At 44.2% G+C, this 23,706-nt stretch overlaps 1 protein-coding gene across 1 annotated transcript in view; it reads left to right on the forward strand.

Annotated features, from left to right (window-relative positions):
- The window catches only part of LOC114875119 (disintegrin and metalloproteinase domain-containing protein 19), a 44,208-nt gene that overhangs the window by 7,940 nt on the left and 12,562 nt on the right, over positions 1 to 23,706 (forward strand). Inside the window, exons 2-3 of the mRNA XM_029185063.2 lie at positions 15,957 to 16,048; positions 23,536 to 23,691. Coding sequence (XP_029040896.2) covers positions 15,957 to 16,048; positions 23,536 to 23,691 — 248 coding nt within the window. The remainder of the gene's footprint in view (positions 1 to 15,956; positions 16,049 to 23,535; positions 23,692 to 23,706) is intronic.

The raw sequence follows: 23,706 nt of genomic DNA on the forward strand, positions 1-23,706 counted from the left end.
TATTTCGGACAGTAGGTCGAGTCATCCCTTCCCAATTCCGGTTGCAACCCGGTGGAGAACGCCGGGGAACAATGCGAGTTAGGATCAAGAGTCGAAGAGAAACGAGCTGGTCTGTTGACTGTAATCATCGGATCCCCTTAGTTCGCGACGTTCATTGTACTTCCGAGTCTCATTGAAGCCGGCTATTTCCGTCGAGGCTTTCCAAACACGCCGGCCATTGGAACGGAATTATGCGACGCGTGCCAGCGGCCGCCGTATGCTCTCGAATTAAGCAAACGCGTCCCAGCTTTGGCGAAGTCGAAGTTATTGACCAGTTTTGACCTGCGGAAACCGAGGATGCCTCTCTGCAACTCCGCATCGAGGATAATTGCGCGAGGAGACAATGAGATCCCGGGTTCACCGACTCGTTTCGAGTTTCGTCGGTTTACTAAACGACCGCTTCTCATCGTGTCCACGTATTTCGTCGACCCGTTATTTCACGCTCCTCGTTACTTGTTGCACGTCAGACGATCCTGATCACCGGCACGTGCTGCCAATGCGAATATTTGGTCTCGATATCGCAGAGGTGATCTTGCCAACGCCCTATAGTCGGGTTTCGCAACGCAATCGCAAGTGCAACGATAAATAATTGCATAGGATTTCTCAAGAAATGTGTACTCGAACGAATTTTTATCGGCATTTCCCGACGATTAATTTACTTCCCTTTCCGGATTAAAACAGGGTGGAGCAGATTGGTGGCGAGGTTCCGCGGTGTTCGATTCAACGGTCGAATCGGACCAGGTCGCCGGAACACGGCCAATCTCGGCCAATTATGCAAATCGTCGTGTTACCGTTAAATTGCATCCGCCGAGCGCGACATTAACGTCGAACTTTCCATCGGGAACGCGAAAATTACAGGGACCATCGGCTACCCTCCTCCCCGGCGACGATTTTTCCTCCAGCCTTTTCCCTTCTTGGCTTAACGAAAATGAATGTCGCTGAATCCGCTTTCCAGAGTTCCATTCCTAGCCAGGAAAACGAGCGGGTTGTAAATTTTTTCGCTCGACTTCACCCTGTCTTTCGCGTCCAAACTTTTCTTCGAATGATTTAAGGTATGCTATCTGAACGTTTCCTTTGCGAGTTTCAACCAGGGACTGGGATTTCTTATAATAACATATATAAACAATAACGAGGTCCGAGCGATTGTTCGCATTTAGGGCCAGTTAACTCAAACGCTTATCGTTAGAAGGATCTTTGTACTTTACGAGATTCCGTAACCATCGTCGAAACTTTACGAGTCAAACATCGAGCACCTTCTGAGAATCTTTTTACTCGCCGTCGGTTTATCTTTGTTTCGGCTTTATCATGCTCTTAACACTAGATTTACGGAATCCGTCAGTATGACGGGTTTTCGATTTTATGTTTAAAAATTCTGAACGTGCAAATATTATTCTTTAGACATTGCATATTCTACTCGTTTTCTCTGGAACATCTATATTTTATTATTATATCTATAAAATCCATCAATTTGACGGGTTAATTTATATAGATCAATTATTACGAAATACATAACAATGAATAAACAACACCAAGCAAATGTTTAGCAACAAATACACGAGCAAACAAGTTTGAACTAATTGTTTACAATTGTGAATATAGAACCCGGGTGTCTGGGATGCGGATCGTCCATGTTAGCCTCATCGACGAGTTCTAGTGGTCGGTTCCAGAGACGAAACGCCATAATTTTTCCGCCGGCATCCTACACAAATAAATGTAACAAGTATGTATGCGGAAAGCGTACATCCAAGATAGAGTTTGCATGTAAAAAATGTATTGAAGACAACAGTAAATAAATAATTTAGAAAAAAATTGCAATGTCCGTAAATCTAGTGTTAAACTCGAGTCGTTGTCTGGCTTCGTTGTCTCTTCGAGTTTGATTTTCCTTCTTCCTAATTCGTCAAATCGAATCGGATGTCCGATGTCTCGGAAGGTTCCAAGAATGCTAATGAATTACGTATTTCACGCCGGGGCCACGTTTCTTTTCGTCAGTCGTGACTAAAGGTAAAACACAAGCATCGTCACGATGCGTGAATCATCGATACCAGAGGTCACGTTCTCTCTTCGTAGAATGATTTTACTCGGGATGATGGAGCGAATTAGAGGCATTCCTCGAAGAGGAAACGGCGCCAGTCACGATCGTGAAGGATGATTTTTCAAGGTGCAGAGAAACCCGTTCCCTCGCGACCCCTGCCACACCGGTTAATTAAATCAACTCTGCTCCGATAACGACGTTCGATGCCCGCCCTGAGATCTTTGACCCCACAGGTGATAACGCAATTTCCTGTTGGCCAGCTTTTCCTATACGCCTCACGTTCGAACTACCTTCGAATATTGGGAACCTCCGAGTCCCTGCCTCTCTGATACACCCTTTTTTTCTATAAAAATTGATCGACAAGAAGCACTCAGGATTGAAAGAGTAGATATTAGATTAATAGATTTTTTGTAATCTCACCATCGTCCAATTATTTTCTGAAACGCCACTTGCCTCGAAGTTATTCTTACAAAGAGATGAATCTTTGTCCGTGTCTTATTTGACTAAGGGAACCAACACAGGTAGCCTTTAGACACTCGGTGAAACTAGAATCACAGATAGTGAAACGTAGTTGAGAACACCGAGAGGGAGGGTTGGCGTCGTCGCAAGATCCGAATCTATTCTCGGCTTAACAATGGGTCACAGTTTTAACCTGACGTCTGGTCTAGACCGTATATCAGAAATTTCACTACCCGAAACGTCCCTCCCAGATCGGATACGTTTCTTCCGCTTTGAAACCTCGTGCCAGCTCGAATCTCCATTCAAACGCGATCCAATGTCGCGAATCGAATCGAATCGAATCGAATGGTATCGTTCATCTCCGATAGAAAGTAGGAATTGGGAATAAGTGTTTTCAAGGGATAATCGAAGAAATGCTTAAATGTTAAGCAAGATTGACGGGTATTTAAGATAAAGTGAAATATGGTATTAAAGTTCGATGAGCGAAACAGCAGCAAGCATCGTCCGTTAACATCTCGCTCCAGTTTTATTCGTTTTCAACGATAAGCGAAGCGCGCGTACGGACGCTCGCATAGATATTCCTCGTAAGAATAGTAAGTAGACCATCGAACTGGAACGGGGGTCGATGCATCGCGAACGAACGCCTTTCCACGGTTTCGTAGCTGAAAAAGAATCGCCGTGGTATTTGCTTCTTCGGAGTCTAGACCGATCGCATTTGTCGACGAGGATAGCTCGCCTAAAAATGGATTCTTAAAACGGGCTAGAGAACGACTGCCGATCCCTGCTCTCTTCGCCCTTAGTCTCGAATTCTTGCAGTTTTATCGAACTTTCGAAACTTTTTCTCTCCTTCCGTCTCCTATAACGATCCAAAGGAAATCCGACAGAGGATCTCGAGTCGGGACAGATGTTTTGGAACCTCTGACACGCGTTCAAACTGACACGTAAGTTGATCCGTGTCCTCCTCTTTTAAAACGCTCCTCTTTCTATCCAGTCATAGTTAGTTTTTACACCGTTGGATCGCATCCAAATCGAAGGATTTCTCTTGCTAGTTTCTTGAATCGTTTCGGAGGAAACTACCCCATGTGGCCAATTCACAGGTATTCGCACCTGGACTCTCCTTAGTCCCTGTTGAATCGCTTTACCTGGAGTTCTATGGCTAGGTTCGGTCACTCGAGACCCATCTGTCGATCTTAATCGGCCTTTGCATTTGGAGGAATGGTTCTCAACTGCAGATGGGATCTCGTTTCGTCGAATAGAAGTAATACCTTCAAGTAGACTCGGATCTAGACGAGATATGTTTCTTAGTCTCCGTAAGCAGTTACTTATAGAGGTGTGCGAAAACTAGTAATTTACAAGCCGAGCTGAACTCGCTTCGATTGTTCGAGCCGAGCCGAGCGCTTGAATTTGTCGAATTACTCGAAATCGACAAACAAAAGCGAACTACTTGAATATTCGAGCTGTCGTAAAACTTCGATTTACTTGAGGATGAATTTTCAGCTAGAATATTCGAGTAGTACGATTTTTTCGAGTAGCTCGCTTTTGTTTCAAACAGTTCGTCGATTTCGAATAGTTCGGCAAATTCAAGCGAACAATCGTAACGAGTTCAGCTCGGCTTGTAAATTACGAGTACTCGATTTATTCGAGTCGAACAATGGTCGGTCGGTCGAGCCGAGCTGAGCGTTTGAATTTGCCGAATTGCTCGAATTACTTGAATTACTTGAACTACTCGAATATTCGAGTTGTTCGATTTTTTCGAGTAGCTCGCTTTTGTTTCAAACAGTTCGTCGATTTCGAGTAATTCGGCAAATTCAAGCGCTCGACTCGGCTCGAACAATTATAACGAGTTCAGCTCGGCTTATAAATTACGAGTACTCGATTTATTCGAGTCGAACAATGATCGGTCGGTCGAGCTGAGTCGAGCGCTTGAATTTGTCGAATTACTCGAAATCGACGAACTGTTTAAAACAAAAGCGAGCTACTCGAAAAAATCGAATTACTCGAATATTCGAGCCGTCATAAATTTCGATTTACTTGAGAATGATTTTTCAGTTCGTCGATTTCGAGTAATTCAGCAAATTCAAGCGCTCGGCTCGGCTCGACCGACCGATCATTGTTTCACTCGAAATTCGAGTACTCGAATAAATCGAGTGCAGATTCAAATCAAATACTTCGAGTTACGTTTATTTTTATCACGCTTTGCTTTTATTTTCAAGCATCATTCACAGTAGATTAAAGTCCGCTCCACGTGTACTACGTTCTAGTTTACACTGAAAGTTATGATAGCGGTGCGGATGACAAACGGGAAATTTCGAAACGCACCTTTACGGAAGTAGATGTCGACGGGGCACATTTCCGTGGCACGAGCGTGACACCACGACAGCTGTGCAAATTGGGTCATTTTTCTAGAAATCCAACGTCGCTCGTCCGACATGGCACGCGTATAAATCTGTTTCTCTTCGTTGACACGATCGTAAAAATTTTACTAGCAACTCGGCCTTACTTTTGTCGCGCACGTGTCTATGTATAGAGCTTACAGTATTCGTCACTTGCAATTAGCCATACGTTGAAATTGATCCTTTAAAAAGCATCGGCATTGTGCGACTCCCGGTCGTATTTGCATAACAGGCGTTCAGGCTGGTTAAGACGAATGAAATATTGAGATAATAAAGTTTAATACCGCTGACTGGCTTAACACTTTGAGTATCATAACGTATGAATCTTCATAATCATCTGCTTTAATGAGAATGACGGCTGTACACGTACATTTTCGCAGTCTATGAATTAATTAACTTATCGCGTAAAACGAGTCATACTCGAATGAGAATGATCAGGGGCCAAGCGATGATTCATTGTTAGAATAGCACCGTTGATTAATTAATGTAAAGCAACGAATCACGTTCCCTTCTCTACGATTACAGAATCGTAATTGTCTTTAATTAACCGACTGACTACCGTGGAATTTAAGTAACTCGTACAGGAACGACGAATAGAGCGATAAAGCTATTTGGGTCAGAAGGTTAATTTAAAGTTGTGTAAAAAAATAGCTATTAACGGGAATAAATTTCTACCTAAACGGTGAAACTACGATGTATCGAATGGTATAAGAAAGGCGCAATAGGAAAAGAGGAAACGGAAATCATTATTAATCGCAACGTCCGCAATGTTTGCGCAGGCAGTTCTCGCTTTGTCAATATTTCCTCTGTATAGCTTTCAATTCGGTCGAATTTGAAGGGAAGAAAAAGAAAGGGTAACGGCGGTGCGGGTGAGTTCGATTCGCTGGAACAGTGTGCCGCCGGTTAAATTGTGAAATTCATTGCGATTGCCGAGCAACGCTTGAACGGAGCTTGTTATCGTTTATAGCGCCGCAAATCAGACCCGTAGTAACGATAATTGAATCGTTTCTTTTCCTTCAATTCCATTCTCTCTCCGCCAAAAAGCTCCTGTCCGTTTTATTAATCGTTCGTGTTTCTTTGACCGTCGAGAAAACGAACATTCGTAACAGTGACTCGTGTCAGCGTCGAATTCAAGCGACGATTATTTGTCGTACCCAGCAGGTTCCCACCCGGAAGCTTTTGTCGTTTCGCAAATTCACGTTATCCTACCTTTTCCTCGTTCCTCGTTCTTCCGCTATCGCTGAAACTCGGGCATCGGTTGGCTCGTTTTTCCGGAATTTCTACTCTCCTCGCTATCTAGCCCGGACACGCTCTAGCCGGCTGAAATAATAGAGAAAAAAGGTCTTGAGAGTTTGCAAAGCGGCGGAAAGCGCAACGGGGTCGGAGTTTTTCTTTGAAACGGTCTAAATTTATTCCCTCTCCGGGCTGGAAAATTCGACTGATCCAAACGAACGTTTCCAAGCGTTGTTAAAGCTTGATCGAAATCGCTCGTTAATCCAGTTTCTCGATTAAACTCGACCGCTTTTTCCATCCTCTGAAACGAAAGGTTGAGCCGTTTCGAGATGAGAGGATTCTCGGTGAAACTTGTCGACAAAAGCGAGCCAATTTGTTCAAAATTAACAACGCCACGATGAATCGTGGACGAGAAAAAATACGAGAACACGGAATCGTTCAAGTTTTTCAACCGTCGATAGATATTCCTTTCGTTTCTCATCATCGATATTCGAGGAGATCTCAACAATAATGTAGGGCAACATTCGAACACGGACCTTTCACTTAACTGGATTAGCTTCCAATGTTGCAACGTTTAAATTGCTCTCCATAATTTAAATCGCAAAGGTGAGATTTCGTTCAGTCGATTTCTGGAAGAGCAACTATTAAAGTATCCAGCACTCGGCGAATATTCCCTTTTGAAATTCTTAAATGGCTACTCTCGCTCAACTAGATTATCGCCCCGAGTTATCCAGCTGTCGGTGAATATTCTGTCTGTAAAGTCCCGAGGCCCAAATGGCTGCTGCCTAGGGTTTAAATCGCAAGCCATTAAATTTCAACGAAAATTCGTCACGAACGTAACGCGAAACACGAGGGAATCCTAGTATTCTTCTTTTTTTTCTAACTTGCAAACTAAACCGACGCTTATTACGAGCTTGCGTGACATAGGCGACGTTGTCTGGTGTCCGATGAGCATGGTACATCCCTTTATCCGACATTGCGTGCGACGTCGTACGCGCATCGAAGGGCTTCGTGTTCCTTAGTTCGCTTTACGCCTCCACCCTCGCGATGGTGAACTCTTGCTTGACCTCTGCTCGCACCACCTTCCATCTTGCTGCTCGGCTCGTCGCGTCGGTGGCTTTCGAAGGATACTTTCCGCGCGATTTGTCTCGGACAATCGGACGCCACTCGAGCATCGAGCATCGGAATAATAAGACGTCGTTTCCGGCGGGAGTAACACAGCGTCGATGAAAGAAAACGTAATCCACCGACCGTCCTACCTTTCATCCAGCCGTCCTATTGAACCTTTTCTGTAAAAGAACGCCAACGACGGTAGATTGTACGTGATCGAAGGTTCCCGGAACATCCTCCCGAATGTTCGAAACCGTCCACGTGGCCGCCAGGAAGCGTGTTTAAGGATGAATCGCTTGATAAATTATGTATAAGCCGCGTTGTACCGAGCACACGGAATTTCGTGAAAAAGGAAACTGCCGGGAACGAAGGGCGCACGGGGGTTGGTTTCTTGTTCAATCTAATTGGTCTTCATCAATAGCCGCTAATGTTAACGAGCCGATGGAAAATAAGCTTCCGGTTGTTAAGCGTTAGAACGTCTCCGTTTCCATGGACGCGGAAGGGAAATTCAAAGAATAGAGTTTCATTCTCATGCAAATGTCGTCAGGTATTTTTGCTCGCGGCGCGTTTTCTCGCGAGTGTAATTACGCGGCGCGACTCCGCCGAGGGACGCTGGCAAGAAGCGCGCGGTTTAATTAAAGCCGTTGTAAATAACCGAGCTCCTAGAGCGAACGCGACAGTGTTTTTTACTTGCTGAAACTCGCGGGTCTTTCGATGATTAACGCGCAAATAACGCGTCGGGAGGACTCGCGTTAATTATCGCGTTCGAGGTCTCTCTCGTCGGATGCGTGGAAACGCGAAGACGAGACCAGACGAGTCGAGGGTCGTTCGCGAAGATCGTACCAGCGACCCTCGTTAAACCGACGTGACGTAATCTCCGCTTCCGATTAATGCCCTCTTCTTCTTTCCTTTTGATCATCGCGTTTCCTACCAATTTCGTTTTTTACCACTCGAACAGAATTTAAGATGAAATTCTTTTTCGGAATTTCAAACAACCACTGGTCCAAGTTTTGTCAAGATGGAAGTGTATACGTTAGGACGGATAGTTCGACGAGTACTTGCGAGAAAGTTGATGTCGCGAATGATCCCTCTGGTGGCGAGCGCGGGGAATACTAACCCAGAAGTTTCGGATCGCGTTAGCTGTGTACGTGTCGAAAAATTTTCTTTCAAATCGCACGTGTACCGGGTAGAAACATTGTTTGGGGATCGTTGCGGCCTTTCTCGGAGAGAAGAAATATCGTTTGCTTAATGAAGCGGGGGTATAGGGACTTAGGGTCGCCGACATCCTCGGAGAAGTTGCGGCATGAGTCAGAGGGTCAGTCGCAGGGGGCAGATCGATACTCTTGGACACGAAAGTTTCGCAGGCAACTCTCGAGAGCTCGCTAACGATTATCCACGAAAACTCCAACGTCTGTTGATTTGCTTTATGGCTTCTGTTACTGGCCCGAAGGAATCCTAACGCTCTCGAAACTTTCAGCGTTGGCTGATTTAATAACCATGGGTTGACCCAGGGATTCTGACCCGCTTCCTAATGGGTTTCCATACCGCAAGCATCGTTATCTGGATTAAGTTAGGCTAGTTGAACTAGCCGAGAATTTCAACTGTTTCGAGTGAAATTCTGAGCTGCTAGAATTTACAATCGTTGAGTGCTCGTGCACTTAGGTGCATCCGTGAGAAGCGACGAAATCGCTTCGATCACCAATTAACTTACAAATGATCGGATCAAGGATCAAGGAATGGGGTATTATTTACTACCTTAGGCTAGAAATCATTAACTTTGCTGTGTTTCCTTTGGATCTTCCTTCCTCCTTTGAAAGGAACGAAAGGAACGAAGGGCGTAGGGCGAAGAAAGTTGTAGTGGCGCGAGTAACGGGGGTCGAAGGAAAACGGGTGGTTTTCGTGGAAGCCGGGTGGAGATCGATAGAAGCGTAGTCGAGTGTCGGAGTCGATTCGGATCCCCAAAATTGTCGGCGGCGCCGTTAGGGTCATTCCCCATTCGGTAACCTCGGAGGTTCCACGAAGTGTAACGCAGCTCGTGCATCGACACGTGAAAGAAGAGGGTCCGAACTGACTCGTAGCGTAAAGAGCGAGCGAAACAGAAGCGATCCAAAGCTGTGTACGTTGGCGTAGGTGTGCTTTGAAAGTGCGTGCTCGCACGTACACCAGCGCGTTTTATATTTGGCGTGTGTCATCGCCCCGCTCTCGCTCGCTACTACACGTCCTGAACGCATAAGAGCTCTTTCAAGAATCCTGCACCACTTTTCCTTCGTTTTTGCTAATTACCTTCCTCCTTTCTTTTTTTTTTTTTTAACCGTCCTTGCGTCGACCCGCAAACCGCTCCTTACTTTGGTGAACGAGCAGAGAGGAGTTTAAACCGTTCGCCCGGCGGGGACGTTCGCGAAAAGGGTTGTTCTCTCATACGTACCCGCTCTTTTTTCTCTTTAAAGCAATCTTCTTTTGGTCGAGTGAGCTTTTAATTAAAAAAGGAAAAGGAATTCAGGAAATACTGTTGACATTCCTTTGATAGAATTGATAGCAGAGTAGTTTTTTGATTGCGAGTCTTGTTGAACCGGAGGAATTTTGTATTTACGGTTAAAAATCAGTTTGACAAATTTGCACCAGTATTTACTGCTTTTATTTTATTTTATTTCGTTCCGATTTACTGAAATAACACTGAAAATACTCGCTTCGCGTTTAATCGCATCAAAAACATAGTCACCTTTTTATTATTTCAATAAAATATTTCCTCCGCGCAAAACCAGTATAACAGTTATTTTTAAGTACCAATCAATAAGTACGTATTGATAAACGTCGCAAAAAGTTACTGAATTAAGTTGCTTTAAAATGCATATAGAGAGATGGAATAAAACGTGAGAAAATCGCGGAGTAACTAGAACCGTGCGTTTTCCCTCTGGAAATTGGTCCCGTTTTCCATCGAGGCCGAATCTCTCCGCGCCGAATATCGAACAAAAGGAGGGAAAAGGTTCGAACGCGTTATTAAAACGGGGGCTGTCAGCTATCGAAACGAAGCGTGGCCGGTGAATCGATAGAATCGCCGTGGCGAAATCGAAAATAATTAGGCCGCGGCTCGGTCGAGAAAACGAGAAGCAACCGTTTCTCCTCTCGTTATCGAAAATCCATTATTCAAACGGGAAGCATCGCGTTTCTCTTGCCGCTAATGGTCACCAACCGCATCCTCGAAACTTTACCGTCCCGTAACACTGGTCTTCCATCTCCGTCTCGAGACTCGACGACGCCTAATCACCGCCTCGATTAATCACCTCGCGTTACTCGTCATCGTCGAGTATCTCACCGCTTCTGCTACTTAATTGTCTCGTAGTTCACGCGATCGTTTTTTTCCGTGGAGGAATTCGTGAACGAAAGGAGAACCGTCAGTGAATCGGAAGCCGAGCCGCGAGTACAAACGAACATGCGGCGAACGAAGAAGATACCTTATCCGAGACGAAGCAGATAGCGTCGAGAACGCGATAATGAAGAGGATAGGCGACCCACGCTTTTCCTGGACGCTTTGGCATTCGAACTTGAACGAACGTTCCGGCCTGGCTTCGCTCCGTTTCGGCTGAAGAGTTCGCGAAAGCGGATTTCAACGTCCATCGAAGAATGCAAATCGGCTTTGAAACGGGCGAAACAGAGGATGAAATAGAATAAGTTTAGGATAAACTTCTTGGGAGGATTACTCGCGGAATCTCTAGCCTTTTGTAATTCGATGCTGGAGTAATTTTCCGGTTAAATTATCTCGAAAGTTTTGCCAACATAGGCACCTGTGCCTCTAGGATCGTTTTACAAAGTTTCATCGATATCGTGTTTGAACACGGTCATTCGAGTATCGTCCGTGGTTAATAACTAACGTCAATTAGGAGCGATGGTGATAGATAATTATTCCAATAACTGTCGAACGTTTAGAGGGTTCGATGAAGCATCTGTCGAACAGGGAATCAATTACAATCGATATTTACCGATATCCGCGTTTTCGAGACGACTCGCTTCTTATTATTTCACTCGTCTCATTAAGAAATCCGCTTCCGTTGACGCGGGCTGCTCGATGGAAAGCGAGGATTAACGGGAACCAGAAACCGGCACGGAAATACGAGGGATGACGGGAAATAAGAAGAAAAAAAGGAGAAGAAAAGGGTAGAGGAGGGAGAGGAGAAACGGGACGTTATTTCTGGGATCGAAAAACACAGAGTCCGCGTCTGGTCTGCTCCCGTGGAGCATCAGAAATATCGGGGCAGACTGTTTTTCGAGCATTGAAATTCTCGCCGCGAACGGTAATTTTACCGGCGGGAAAGATAACGGGTTGAATCGAAGATTCACGGAAGTCGTCGGGAAGAATTGGACCAGGCGATAAATCGATTTCATGCTCGCGTTCCTCGCGATACGCTCGAGCGCGAATTAATCCGGTGAGCGTGATCGAACCTTCGCCGAGGAATCCTCGGGAAAACGCTCGAGAATCGTGAAACTCGACGCGGGAAGCCAACCGGCGATTAGCCGATTCTAATTCTCTCAATGAGATCTCGAGTCACAGTCGGAGCTTTGATTCCGATATTTGTTACCCTTTTCGAATGTTTCTAAAGCGTGAAATGCGAGGCAAGCAGCAGAAAATTTCTTTCATATAAAAGCGTAAACGATTCATTAACGAGAGACAAGGAAACGATAACGAGTGTAGATTTTCATTCGTTGCATTGATAAACGATATCGATAAATCAAAGGTGTGAATGGTGGTTATCGCGAAAAGCAGACACGCGGAATTTAACGCAACCTCTTATCGTATTTAATCATCCCGACGCGACGTCTGGTAACCGATTATCACGAATCGACACCTGACAAATAATCGTTTCGTCACTGGTGTCAATGCGCTTGGAAAAAAAGTGTTGGATTTTAATCTGGATTCATCGTGAATTTAACCGAGTATGTACAGTGGGTGATCCACTCGCATAAATATCATTAATTCTTAAATGAAAACCGAGTTAAACAGAGTTTTTATTATTTTTTTATGATATATTGATGCTTGTAAAATTATGATACACGGTTGAAAAGTGAAAGTTCTTGACTGGCCTGGAAATTCTCCTCAACCCCATCGAAAATTTGTGGAAATATTTATTATTAGTAATAAATGTCAATTGATTGAACGTTTGATAGAAGTACGGGAAATAAAGCGATCAAAATGAATTGCTTAAAATGCATCGAAAAAGTATGCCGAAAAGAATTGAGGCAGTAATTGCAGCAAAAGGCGGCGTTACGAAATACTAACATACAGTAGCTCGGAAAAGTATTCGGACACTCTTTAAAACAGAATGCTTCATTTAAAATTGGACCAAATGACTTGAGGTTTTTTGAAAAGTTATACAAATTTACTAAAATACGTGCTTTTGTCGTTTTAAAAAATTACAATTTTTTTGGAATCGTGGAAGAAAATAGTGAAGGGTCATTTTTCAACTTTTTTATGTGAGCGGAGGTATTCACGTTCTTAGATGAAAAGTTGCGATTTTCGGAAATTTTAATTACTTGTAACTTCTAAGTGCATTGACATAACTTATTTGAATCTACGAAAGACATATTTTCAATTTTCATTATAGGCTAACATAAAAGGGTTAAAAATTTACCCTTCACGATTTCAACAAATTGTAATTTTTTGAAACGACAAAAACACATATCTTAGTAAATTAATTTGTATAACTTTTCAAAAAACCTCAAGTCATTTGGTCCAATTTTAAATGAGGTATTCTGTTTCAAAAAGTGTCCGAATACTTTTCCAAGCCACTGTACACGTGTAAATATAATCTTTTAAATGTATTTGTTTATTTTCATAAGTATTTTTTCCTATATTAATAGTAGAGGATTATTGATTAAATGTTACACAACGTAAAAACCTTAAAATCATGGCTCTATTTCCACACAAACACGAAAAACCCATTTTTTCATACCGTGGCTCTAATAATTTCATCACCCACTGTAATTGGAGCTGACTTTTAATGAGTAACTCAGCGTAGACATAGGTAAAATATCGAGCAGCTCGCACATCCGTCGTGAGTCATGCGTCAGATGCTCCTATCGGTCTGGTCGATGCCTCCCCTCCCGTTACAGCTATAATTACGAAGTTTAATTGACTAACGAGCACGGACGGGGATCGGCGAAGCAGTGCAGAAATGGAGCTCTGATTGGTCCATTCGCCAAGCCCGACTTACTTCATTCACGTTGCAATTAATTCGAAAGCGTCTAGCTGCTGGAGTGCGGTCGGTGTACAATGTTCCTCGTAGAAACTCCTCCAGCAACGAGTAAAGTAACGATACCCCGAGGATCGATATTTGATAAAGTCCCTTTACAATTCAAACAACCGATTAACCCGTGCTCGTCGCAGTTGCTGATGGTCAGAAATCTTTGCTTCAACTTTCGATGGGAGTTCATGAAGAGATACAGCTTCGCGGTAGAGTCATTGAAAGTTTCGATAAAGTAAATTCAATTTTCCAATAATTCTCTTTCGACGATTTTTGTCGCGTTGATCGATCGTCGATCGATCGGTACGGAGGGTCATCGGACGAACCGGTTGTCGAAAGCAGTCGAATCTTCTCAGGCTTCGTGCGATATTTCCCCCGGGTCAGGCGTCCGAGGCTACGGGACACATGTGAAATCGGGATCAACGGCATGGGAACACAAACGGCAGATCCGCCTTCGCATATGCCTGCGAGGCTCACGCATGCCTGTATGCGTTCTACGCCGAATTAACGGCGACCTAATTGACCGTCGCTAATTCCCTCGTCCTCGACGCTTCTCCCTCTCTTTAGCCCTCGTAAACGTCGAGTTTCGCGATGAACATGGTTAACGCAGTCCAGCCTTTTCAAATTCATTTTCTATTCAACACGCTTGAAACTTTCGATTCGAAAGGATAATTACCCCGAATCGTCGACACCGGCAAATCGTTAAGCCGTTGATCGATTTCGAGGTATAGAAAGTCTCAGGAAAGTTTCAGGAAAAATCATTTGTATTCGATTTGAACGTCGTCGTTTAAATACTCTCACGATTCTGTCCGTTGCATTTGGCGTTGTTTATGGAAACTCTTCCTTTCTAAGCATCGCGCGCTTAGTTCGATGTTAACATTGCATTGTCCACGATATGGCGTGGCGAGCGAGTTAATTATCGATCCATTTGTAAGCGTCGCAGGGTTCTGATTACGTTTATCGAGATGCTAGGTGTGCTGTAACACGGAGTTAGGTAGAGATGGGTGTAACACGCGTGGGTGAACCTAAACCATGTACAAAGAGGATCTCTAACGAGTTTACTTCATCGCATATTGTATGATTATCGACTGGTCGGAGTTTATTCGATTCGACCGCGGCGTTGCTTTAACAGATTTTCAATTCCTCTTGTAACAGCGGCAGGAAATGAGCGACAAATCAAATGCCGTGACCATCGGATGGCCGGCTTTAAATCCGTTAGATAATCGGCTAGTAATTACGGGCTGAATTCGCGTGGAATCGATTAAATTAGAATTAAATGCGTTTGCGGATATGCAGCGTGGAATCAGCGTTCACAGAACGGGAATGCAATCGTGAAAAATATTTGATAGACCGACGAACCGGTCGTTATGGCTTTTCCAAACGGTACTCGATCGTTCGCTCTTTATTTCTAGTATGTGCGATGATCGAAGAATAAGGAGGTTGTATCTTCGTCGAGAAACCACGAACGTTTGCCAAAACAAACAGCAATTCGTTTATAACGGAGTCTTCGAGTCGTAAACGAGCGAAAAATGTAATATGGAGATTTGCGTGGGAGTAACAAAGCCACGAAACGGCAGAGCGATTTCCCAGCCGTATTACCCGAGAATCCACGTTATTTGAATTTAATTTAACGCCACAGGAGCCAACGTCGGGGCCGAAATCCTATGTATTTGCGATTCGACCGCTGTCGGAATTTAATATTTCTCACGGTCCGATGCGTGTTACACGGACGTCCGCAAATAAACGAAAACGCGGCTAATTCGTCTCCGCGTGTGCATATATAATTATCACCATTTATCACGCTGCTTTGACCGATTTGCGGGATAGATAGACGGAAATGATTAATCTCGTGTCGCGCTCGCCGAGTCGAGTTCCGCTTAAGAAACGTTCGAGGTGTTTGCGTCAAGGGATACGGTTAATCGTTTGGCCCACCGAATCGTCCCTACATTTGGCTAATCTTTTTGCGAGGCCGCCTTTTTTTCTCTCTCGTTACCCTTGACGTCAATCTCCGTTCCCATAAACGGGGTGCACATGTGCCCGGGTTTCGTCGGTTCCGTTCGCGACATCGGCTCGACGATTTACCGTTCGAATCGAAAACCAAGACCACTGTCTTAGCGATCCTTTGTTCAAGGATCGATGATAACTTCGCGGACATAAATGAATATCAATGAGCCAGGGTGTACACGCTGCACGCGAAATGTTTCTTTGAGCTTTCTGTTCTTTCTTTGCCTTTCTAAACAGCGCCGAGCATCGCCGCCGGGCGAAATGCAAGCGTGAAACCGGCAAACGCGTTAGACAATAATTGCAGTTCATTTGATACCTACGCTCAAACTGCCCACGCTCGAGCGTGTATCCGACAGAATGACGAATCGCGAGCCAAGCCCTCTTCGAAACTCCCCCGACAATGTTACAGTTTGAACAATCGTAAGAACCTCTCCCTCGATTCTGTTGCAGGACCGTCCCCAGATTTCAGCAGACACACGCTGATCAGACCACGAGTGTATCACGGAAGGACCAAGCGGCAGATCTCGTCCAGCAAAGAAAACGTGAGTAATTTTATCGATAGATAAGCTGCAAATACAATTGGTTCAATTTCTTTTCACGATGGCAAAAGCGTAACTAGTTTAACCGCGAACACGGTGCTACCCGATTGCTTTAATATACCCGGTGTATAGCCGCGTGCATACAATCGACTTAGAATGCTGAACGGTAGCCGTCGACGGGTGCAACGATTTCGATGCAAATGCAAGGCGTCGCGACGCGCGCGACGCGAATACGGAATCCAGGATCGCGACAGGTAGGTCGCGGTGAGTCGAGAGGTCGCGAGAGAAATTTTCTTCGATAACGTCGAACGTGGCTGAAAACTACTACTCCCGTCTCAAACTACATTGCAAACCCCTCTTTATTATACGCTCGTCGAAAGCAGATGTTCCAGAGAAGCGTTTTGTTAGCCGAGCTATTTATAAACCGATGAATCCTCTTAAACGCGGTATGCCGTTCAAAATAAAACAAACCAGACCGAGTTTCTTTTTTTTCGGTATTTCTGACGCGAAACGACGCGGAGAAATTGGTTGAAAAATTGCAACTGAACAATACTTAATCAAATACAGGGCTTAGGGAGCTCTAGAAACGGAACACAGCTGCATTTCGTTGCTCGGAAGTCGATTTACATATACTCGACTGCAGCATCGATATAGCTATCCTCTGTCCGGGTATAAATGGACCTCTAATCACAATGCCGATCACACGATCGGCAACATCGATGCGCTAGAGAAGGCTCGATTGTGTAAGTAGTCTAGTTGTCTGCTCCTATCCACGTGCAAACGATTCGAAAGCACGTCGAGGTGAAACACGGTTCGAGGTTACGCGCGGCTGAAGGCAAACACAACCGATTCAAGCGAGGAGCAAAGTTTGACCGATGTTCTAGCGGAGGTAGTTGCACGCGTGTTCACGGTACGATGATGTTTGCGAGCAGTTCAGTAACATTAGCATAGAGCGGAAGGATAAATAAATAGTGGCTTGCCCGGACACCGTTAACTAGATTTCCGCTCGCTGAATTCTGCGATTTCTGCTGAAAACGGTTTCGCACTTTGATTATCGCGTTATTCGTATCTGGCTGACTAATCAATTTTATTACTCGATTGCGAACACTTTTATCGAGTACTCGGAGATATAGCAATGTAAGTTCCGTAAAAATTGAAGTCGCAGACCGTCCCTGACCACGTAGATCTATTTTCATCTGTCGTTTAACGTATCAAAGTGTTAACACGACCGTGAGTCTGCTCCTACTTGGCATCGTCTCGTTCCAAATACCTCGAAGAATAACCCGTCCAATTGACACGATTACGGGGAAAAGTTTTATCGGAAAGCATTAACCGCGTTCCCTTGCAACACCAAGAAATTCGAATTGGCTGAAAGTCAATTCGTTTCGGAGTCTGCGAACCGATCCGAGGGGACGTGGAAATTGAAAAGGAGCGAAAGATGCGATCGTTTCGTTGTTTAACGCGATGCAGAAGCGATCTAAGCACCCGGGACCTGAACGAAGTAAAGGCAATTGACCTCGTTTCTCGTTATCACGGGGAAGAATGAACGCTATCAGCGCGTCTGTCCATGGCGACGAATCTAATTTCCTGCTATACGTAGGGTCGCTTACCGTGTGTCGCAACTCCCAGCTGATCTCTGTGTACAATTACTCGTAGACGAAAAACATCCCGCTCGAGCTTTATTCTATCAAACTCGACGATAAGGGTTATCGAGATGCTATCAAACGTTCGATTTTATCGACACTCCATATAAACAGAGAATAGCCACTTCTCTTTTTTTACCATGACACGTTTTCACACTCGTCTATATCAATTTATCCGAGTCGTTGCCAAACCAGAAAGAAATTACATCGTTATCACAGTTATACAACAAACGTATAACAATTTTTCATGAAAGATGGAAAACAAACGTTTGGACAAATGTTTATGCTTCGCTTTTATTGCGGGCAAATATTTGTTTCGCAAACAATTGTACAGCTAGTTTATAACAAGGAAAAACCGAAATTCCTCTTTTTCGACATCCGACAAACCGCATCTAAAAATTCCAGCAGCAATTCGGTTAACCAGCCGCAGGCTAAAAAGGAGTTAATTTATTTCTTTCCGGAGAGGAACAAAGGCGGAGCAAAGTGAAAAGAAAGTAAACCGCATCCATAGCCGATAAGCCGACCGAAAGGGGTATGCAGCCCAATAAACTGTGCTGGTTGTTCAGGCCCTGTTTATCCGCGCACGATCCAACACGGAGCTGCTCGACGAGGATAGTCTCGTGTAGGATGATATAACAGAGTAGTGGTAAGGAAAGCAATGGGGAAAATAGAGGAGTGGAAAATCGAGGTAAAGAGATTGCGTTGTGCAGGGCTCGTTTTATCCGGCTCGCAAGTTTCCGGCCACAAAGGGAAACGGAGCAGTTGCTCTGTATCGTGGCGTACACATCCTGCATGGATGGAACGCGTTCCGCCTCGGAACGCTCGTATGTTCACGATGAGACGCGAGGAGGAAACGGCTCGGCGCGCGTTAAACGCGTCCAATTTAGACGAGCTACGATACAAGCGTGTAGAAGAACTGCTTTTCGAAACGCGATTATCCGCCATTCGTTTCCAAGGCAAACTCTTGGAAAAACGAGTACAATGGAGATGGCTATCCCCAATACGTTAGTTGACCCCCATGGTCGCGGCAGATTCTTACCCCATGGAATTCATAGAATAGGCCGCCAAGATGATGTGTACCAAGTTTTATCCAAATAGATTAATGGGAACATGGTCAAAATGGCGGCCAAAGTTGACCCTTTTAACATGAGGCTTTATGGGGATAGGTTAAACTATATGTTAGACGATAATAATTTATAATTTATTTGTAAATAAACGGGATTAACCCTTTTGATACAGAATTTAACAAAAATAATTTTAAACAAAAACCTTCGTGCCTATAAGATAATATTTGGTGCAAGCGGCATACAGAAATCTGGTGTGACTGCAATAAATTAGGCAGAGCATAGTTTCAGAAGGATAAGCAATGCTAACGCAAGGTACTCTTCATAGCATCTCTTAGTGCGAAAGTGGATCTAGAGAAGATGTTAATACCTTTCAAATGAGCCCACGAAAGTCAAAATCGTCAAACGGGAACTTGGTCAAAACCCGTTGTGAAAATCGGCTTAGTAGTTTGGTCAGAAATCGACTTCGAAGATTTTCTTCATTTTTTCACGACGGGTTTTGACCAAGTTCCCGTTTGACGATTTTGATGCTTATGGGCTCATTTGAAAGGTATTATCGTCTAGTTTAACATATCCGGAAACTAGGATGCCGAAAGCACTAGGATTTCAACCACCCCCACACCATGTTCCTATTAATCGATTTGGATAAAACTTGGTACAGATCATCTTGGCGGTCTATGGATTCCATGGGGTAAACATTTGCCGGGACCATGGTGGTCAACTAACGTATTGGGGATAGCCATCTCCTTTATCCTCTTTTCATAACTTCTGCGTCTGTTGAACTTCGACTCGCCTAGTTTCTATCGTTCCTCCCTGTTCGCGGATCGCGTTAATCGTTTCCAGAAGCGAGAGACGGTTTGTATGCTGATATCAGAGGCGTCTCTAGGACACGAAAAACGGCGCAGCGTTTGCTTCTAGCATCTCGTACTATAGTCGAGCTAGAACCGAGTTAAGATTAAAAGATGCCTTTCATCCTATCCACCGGCCACAAAGAGCCTCTCTGTACGTTGCGTACATTGTGCCTCGCTCACCGCGAGCTCGTTAACCGCACGAATTTCCAAGAAAATCCGTCACTTCGAATAATTAACGGGTCCCTTGCGTGGCTTATCGCCGTAACAATTAGCGCCAACCACCGACCGCGATTCGTTCGATACCAATGTACGTCATTCTATTTTCCTCTCACCTACCAGATCGTTTAACCAATCTCCCGACCACGGACAAATCTCACCACGACGACCGTGAACGCTCAGGTGCAGTTCGTTGCAAAATTAACGCGATGAATCGATGAGTTGTGGGTAGAGGTGTGCGAGTACTTGATTCATTCGAATACTCGAATTTAGAGTCAAACAATTCGATCGGTCGGTCGAGCCGAGCCGAGCGCTTGAATTTGCCGAATTACTCGAAATCGACGAACTGTTTGAAAGAAAAGCGAACTACTCGAATGTTCGAGCTGAAAATTCATCTTCAAGTAAATCGAAGTTTTACGACGGCTCGAATATTCGAGTAGTTCGATTTTTCGAGTAGCTCGCTTTTGTTTCAAACAGTTCATCGAATTCTAGTAATTCGGCAAAATTTAAGCGCTCGGCTCATTTCAGCTCGGCTTGTAAATTACGAGTACACTCGGCACACCTCTAGTTATTAGAGGTGTGCGAATACTCGATTTATTCGAGTATTCGAATTTCGAGTCAAACAATTCGATCGGTCGGTCGAGCCGAGCCGAGCGCTTGAATTTGCCGAATTACTCGAAATCGACGAACTGTTTGAAACAAAAGCGAGCTACTCGAAAAAATCGAACTACTCGAATATTCGAGCTGAAAATTGATCTTCAAGTAAATCGAAGTTTTACGACGGCTCGAATATTCGAGTAGCTCGCTTTTGTTTCAAATAGTTCATCGATTTCTAGTAATTCGGCAAAATTCAAGCGCTCGGCTCGAACAATCGAAGCGAGTTCAGCTGGGCTTGTAAATTACGAGTACTCGGCACACCTCTAGTTATGGGATGCTAGATGATTTAGTGGTATCAAGCACGCATTGACCGGCGTCGTCAACTTAATGTCAATAATAGCCTGGCTGCCCGCCGTGATTAGTTTATTTTCAATCACTTTGCGTATACACGATGCTGTTTTCCTCGGCTGGTGGATTTCAGATATTCCAACCACGCGAAGGGGATGCGGCCAGGATCGAGGATAGATGGATCCAGGGATTCTATCATCGTCGTCGGACAGTCAGCAATCGAAATCTGGCCGGCTGCCAATCCAGGAAACGTTTCTCGATATTCCAGTTGCCGTTACGCCGTGACCCGCGTTCATTCCGTGTCGATATCCAGAGAAACAAATGTATCCATGGGTCAGGGTTTCTCCTTGCTCCGTTTCAACAAACGAATCATAGAGGAATACCTGACAATACCCGAATCGATTGTTCTCCCGTTGTTTCGACAACGTTGAATCGCCACTACGTGCACGCAATTTATCAAAATCTTTTTCCTGCTCTTTCACGTCGATCGAAGGGTCCCTCCGGAATTCGGATAATAGGGACACCGCGATACGAGGGGTGAGAAAGTTCCTTCCCTATGGGGCAAATGAACCAGGAGGCTGTTAAAACAGTCGATCTCCGCGAAACTCCCATAAAAGTCATTCTACTGTCCCATTTTCTGCGCCCATCACACCATTTTCACGAACCACCCTCTTTCCGCGGAATTGTATTTCTCTGCGTTGTCCTTGCTGATAGTCTATGTTTTGCACAGGGTCGGCCCTGGGCCTAGGCAGGCTAGGCGACCGCCTAGGGCTCCCCAAAGTCCAGGGCCCCCATAAGAACGCAAGAAGAGTAATGTTTACTTGAATATTAATCGATGTAAATGCAAATCTATATTAGTTATACAAGCTTTAACGTTAATTTTATAAATTTTATTTTATATGGAAGGGCCCTTTTTCGGAGCTCGCCTCTGACCCTCGAGCCCTGGTTTTGTGATGAACGAGTACAAAACACGATAGCTTTTCGAAAGTACTCCTATTTGCGTTTTTACTGTACATTTCTTTTCTTTTTCGAAGTCGTAAGCATCTCCGTGCAAAATCCTGTGGATTAGGTTTTTCGACCCTCTACTTTCATCCCTTAGGCGAAGGGAGAGGTTCGTTCCTTGGATACAGTCGGTAGCTACGCGGGTGTTTCCAGTTTGGGGAGGAACGGACGAACGGGACGTGTATCCTGTATGAATTAAACATAGGGCGGGTTCGAGGGAGCGTGGGAGGTCGCGCAAACGAGATTCGTAAATTCATTTGGCTGGTCGGCACGCGCTCGTTGAAAAAAAAAAAGAAAATAAAGTTCCAGATTCCCTCGAACGGAGGGAATATAAATTTTATAAACGGTCGACTTTCCGGCTCCGCGATCGACGCCCCGCTGCAGCGAAACGGTCGAGCGAGTTCGCGTGGAAAAATGCAGGCTGAAAATTCGATTAATTTCGATGCGACTCGAAAGCGTACGCGATCTCCCTTCTCGAAATAATTAGAAAGCGAAGCAACACAAACGAGCCGTGAATAATTGCCTCCGTATCATCGAGTCGTTAGCTGTGAAAGTATTTTCCAGCTACGTAAGTCGGTTCTGATATTCCTACCACCTTTATCAACCTTTTTCTTCCTTTATCTCGATCTTGGAGATTTTCCGCCAACCCAGAGCGCAACAGGTGCATAATGCTGAGTTTCGATTACAATGCATTCGGATATACCAATTTCGAATACAAGATGTAGGGGAAGCTGGGGCAAAACGGGGTAGTTAAGGTTTATTAATGAATAAAACACAGGTTTGTCCAATTAATGAAGCCACTTTAATTTTTTATTATTCTTTGATAATTGGTCTATAGATTATATAAGGCAAAAGTCAATTATTTACAGCTTATTAATATATATAAATAAAAAAAAGGTCTTTTCTCCCCATCTTACTCCACGGGTGGGGCAAAACGGGGTACCCTTCTGGCAAGATAGGGTTACTATTAACTAATTAACAAAATTGTCTGTAGTCAATCATTTGTCGGTTTGGCAACAGAAGCACACATGTACGGCTTCATGAGCAATGGGCCCATTTGCCACATCTTTGGCAACTTATCCAACCTTCCACAGAATCTAAATATAATCCATTGCAGTACAAAGATGGAATATTTTCTTTTTCAATGTCGTAGTCTTCTTGTGATATTATTTTCACCAGTTTTTTTATTTTCTTGATAGCCATATTTGATGTTTTTTTCTTGCTTCTTTTTTCTTTCTTTTCTTTTTCTATGTTTCTTTTTTTAATAACATCTTCCAAGTCATTTTGCGATTCCAAGTCGCCTGGTAATCATCTATGGTTTAAATCATGGGATAAAAGGTGTACCCCGTCTTGCCCCAACTTCCTATACCTCATCATGCCCCCTGCCGTCTCATCGAAAATAAATCAACGTATCACTTAAACATTGTTAACAAAAATATAAAATGACATTCTTATCCTGTAGTCTGTTAAATTCTGCCTCAGAAATACATAAGTGCATAGAACTTCTGTTATATTTTAACGCCAATATCACTTCTTAAACGATGTACGAAAATAATAAGAAAGTCGCAAAAAATTGAATTTTTACTTTAATTTCAACGTGAAACATCACACTTGGTTGAGCTGTTGGTTACGATCAGCAATGGTGTATATTTGATTGTAATTAAAACGTTTTATTCACGAAATAGAAGGGCTACCCCGTCTTGTCCCACCTTCCCCTACCGCAACATTTTCTCACTTAAACTAACTTCTCGTTGTCGTTTCGTTTCCAGGACGTGGAGCACGCGGATGTATTGACGGTGGGCTTCGAGCTGGACGGGGTGAAACGCGTCCTGGATCTCAGGCTGAACACCGATCTCATCCCGGTCGGATACCAGCAACGTCATCAGCATCGCGGCACCTACAAAGAGCACCTACCGTCGAAAAATGTGAGTGCTTATCGT

The sequence above is a fragment of the Osmia bicornis genome, chromosome 9, assembly GCF_907164935.1.
Source record: "Osmia bicornis bicornis chromosome 9, iOsmBic2.1, whole genome shotgun sequence".
In the NCBI taxonomy this organism is placed as follows: Eukaryota; Metazoa; Arthropoda; class Insecta; order Hymenoptera; family Megachilidae; genus Osmia; species Osmia bicornis.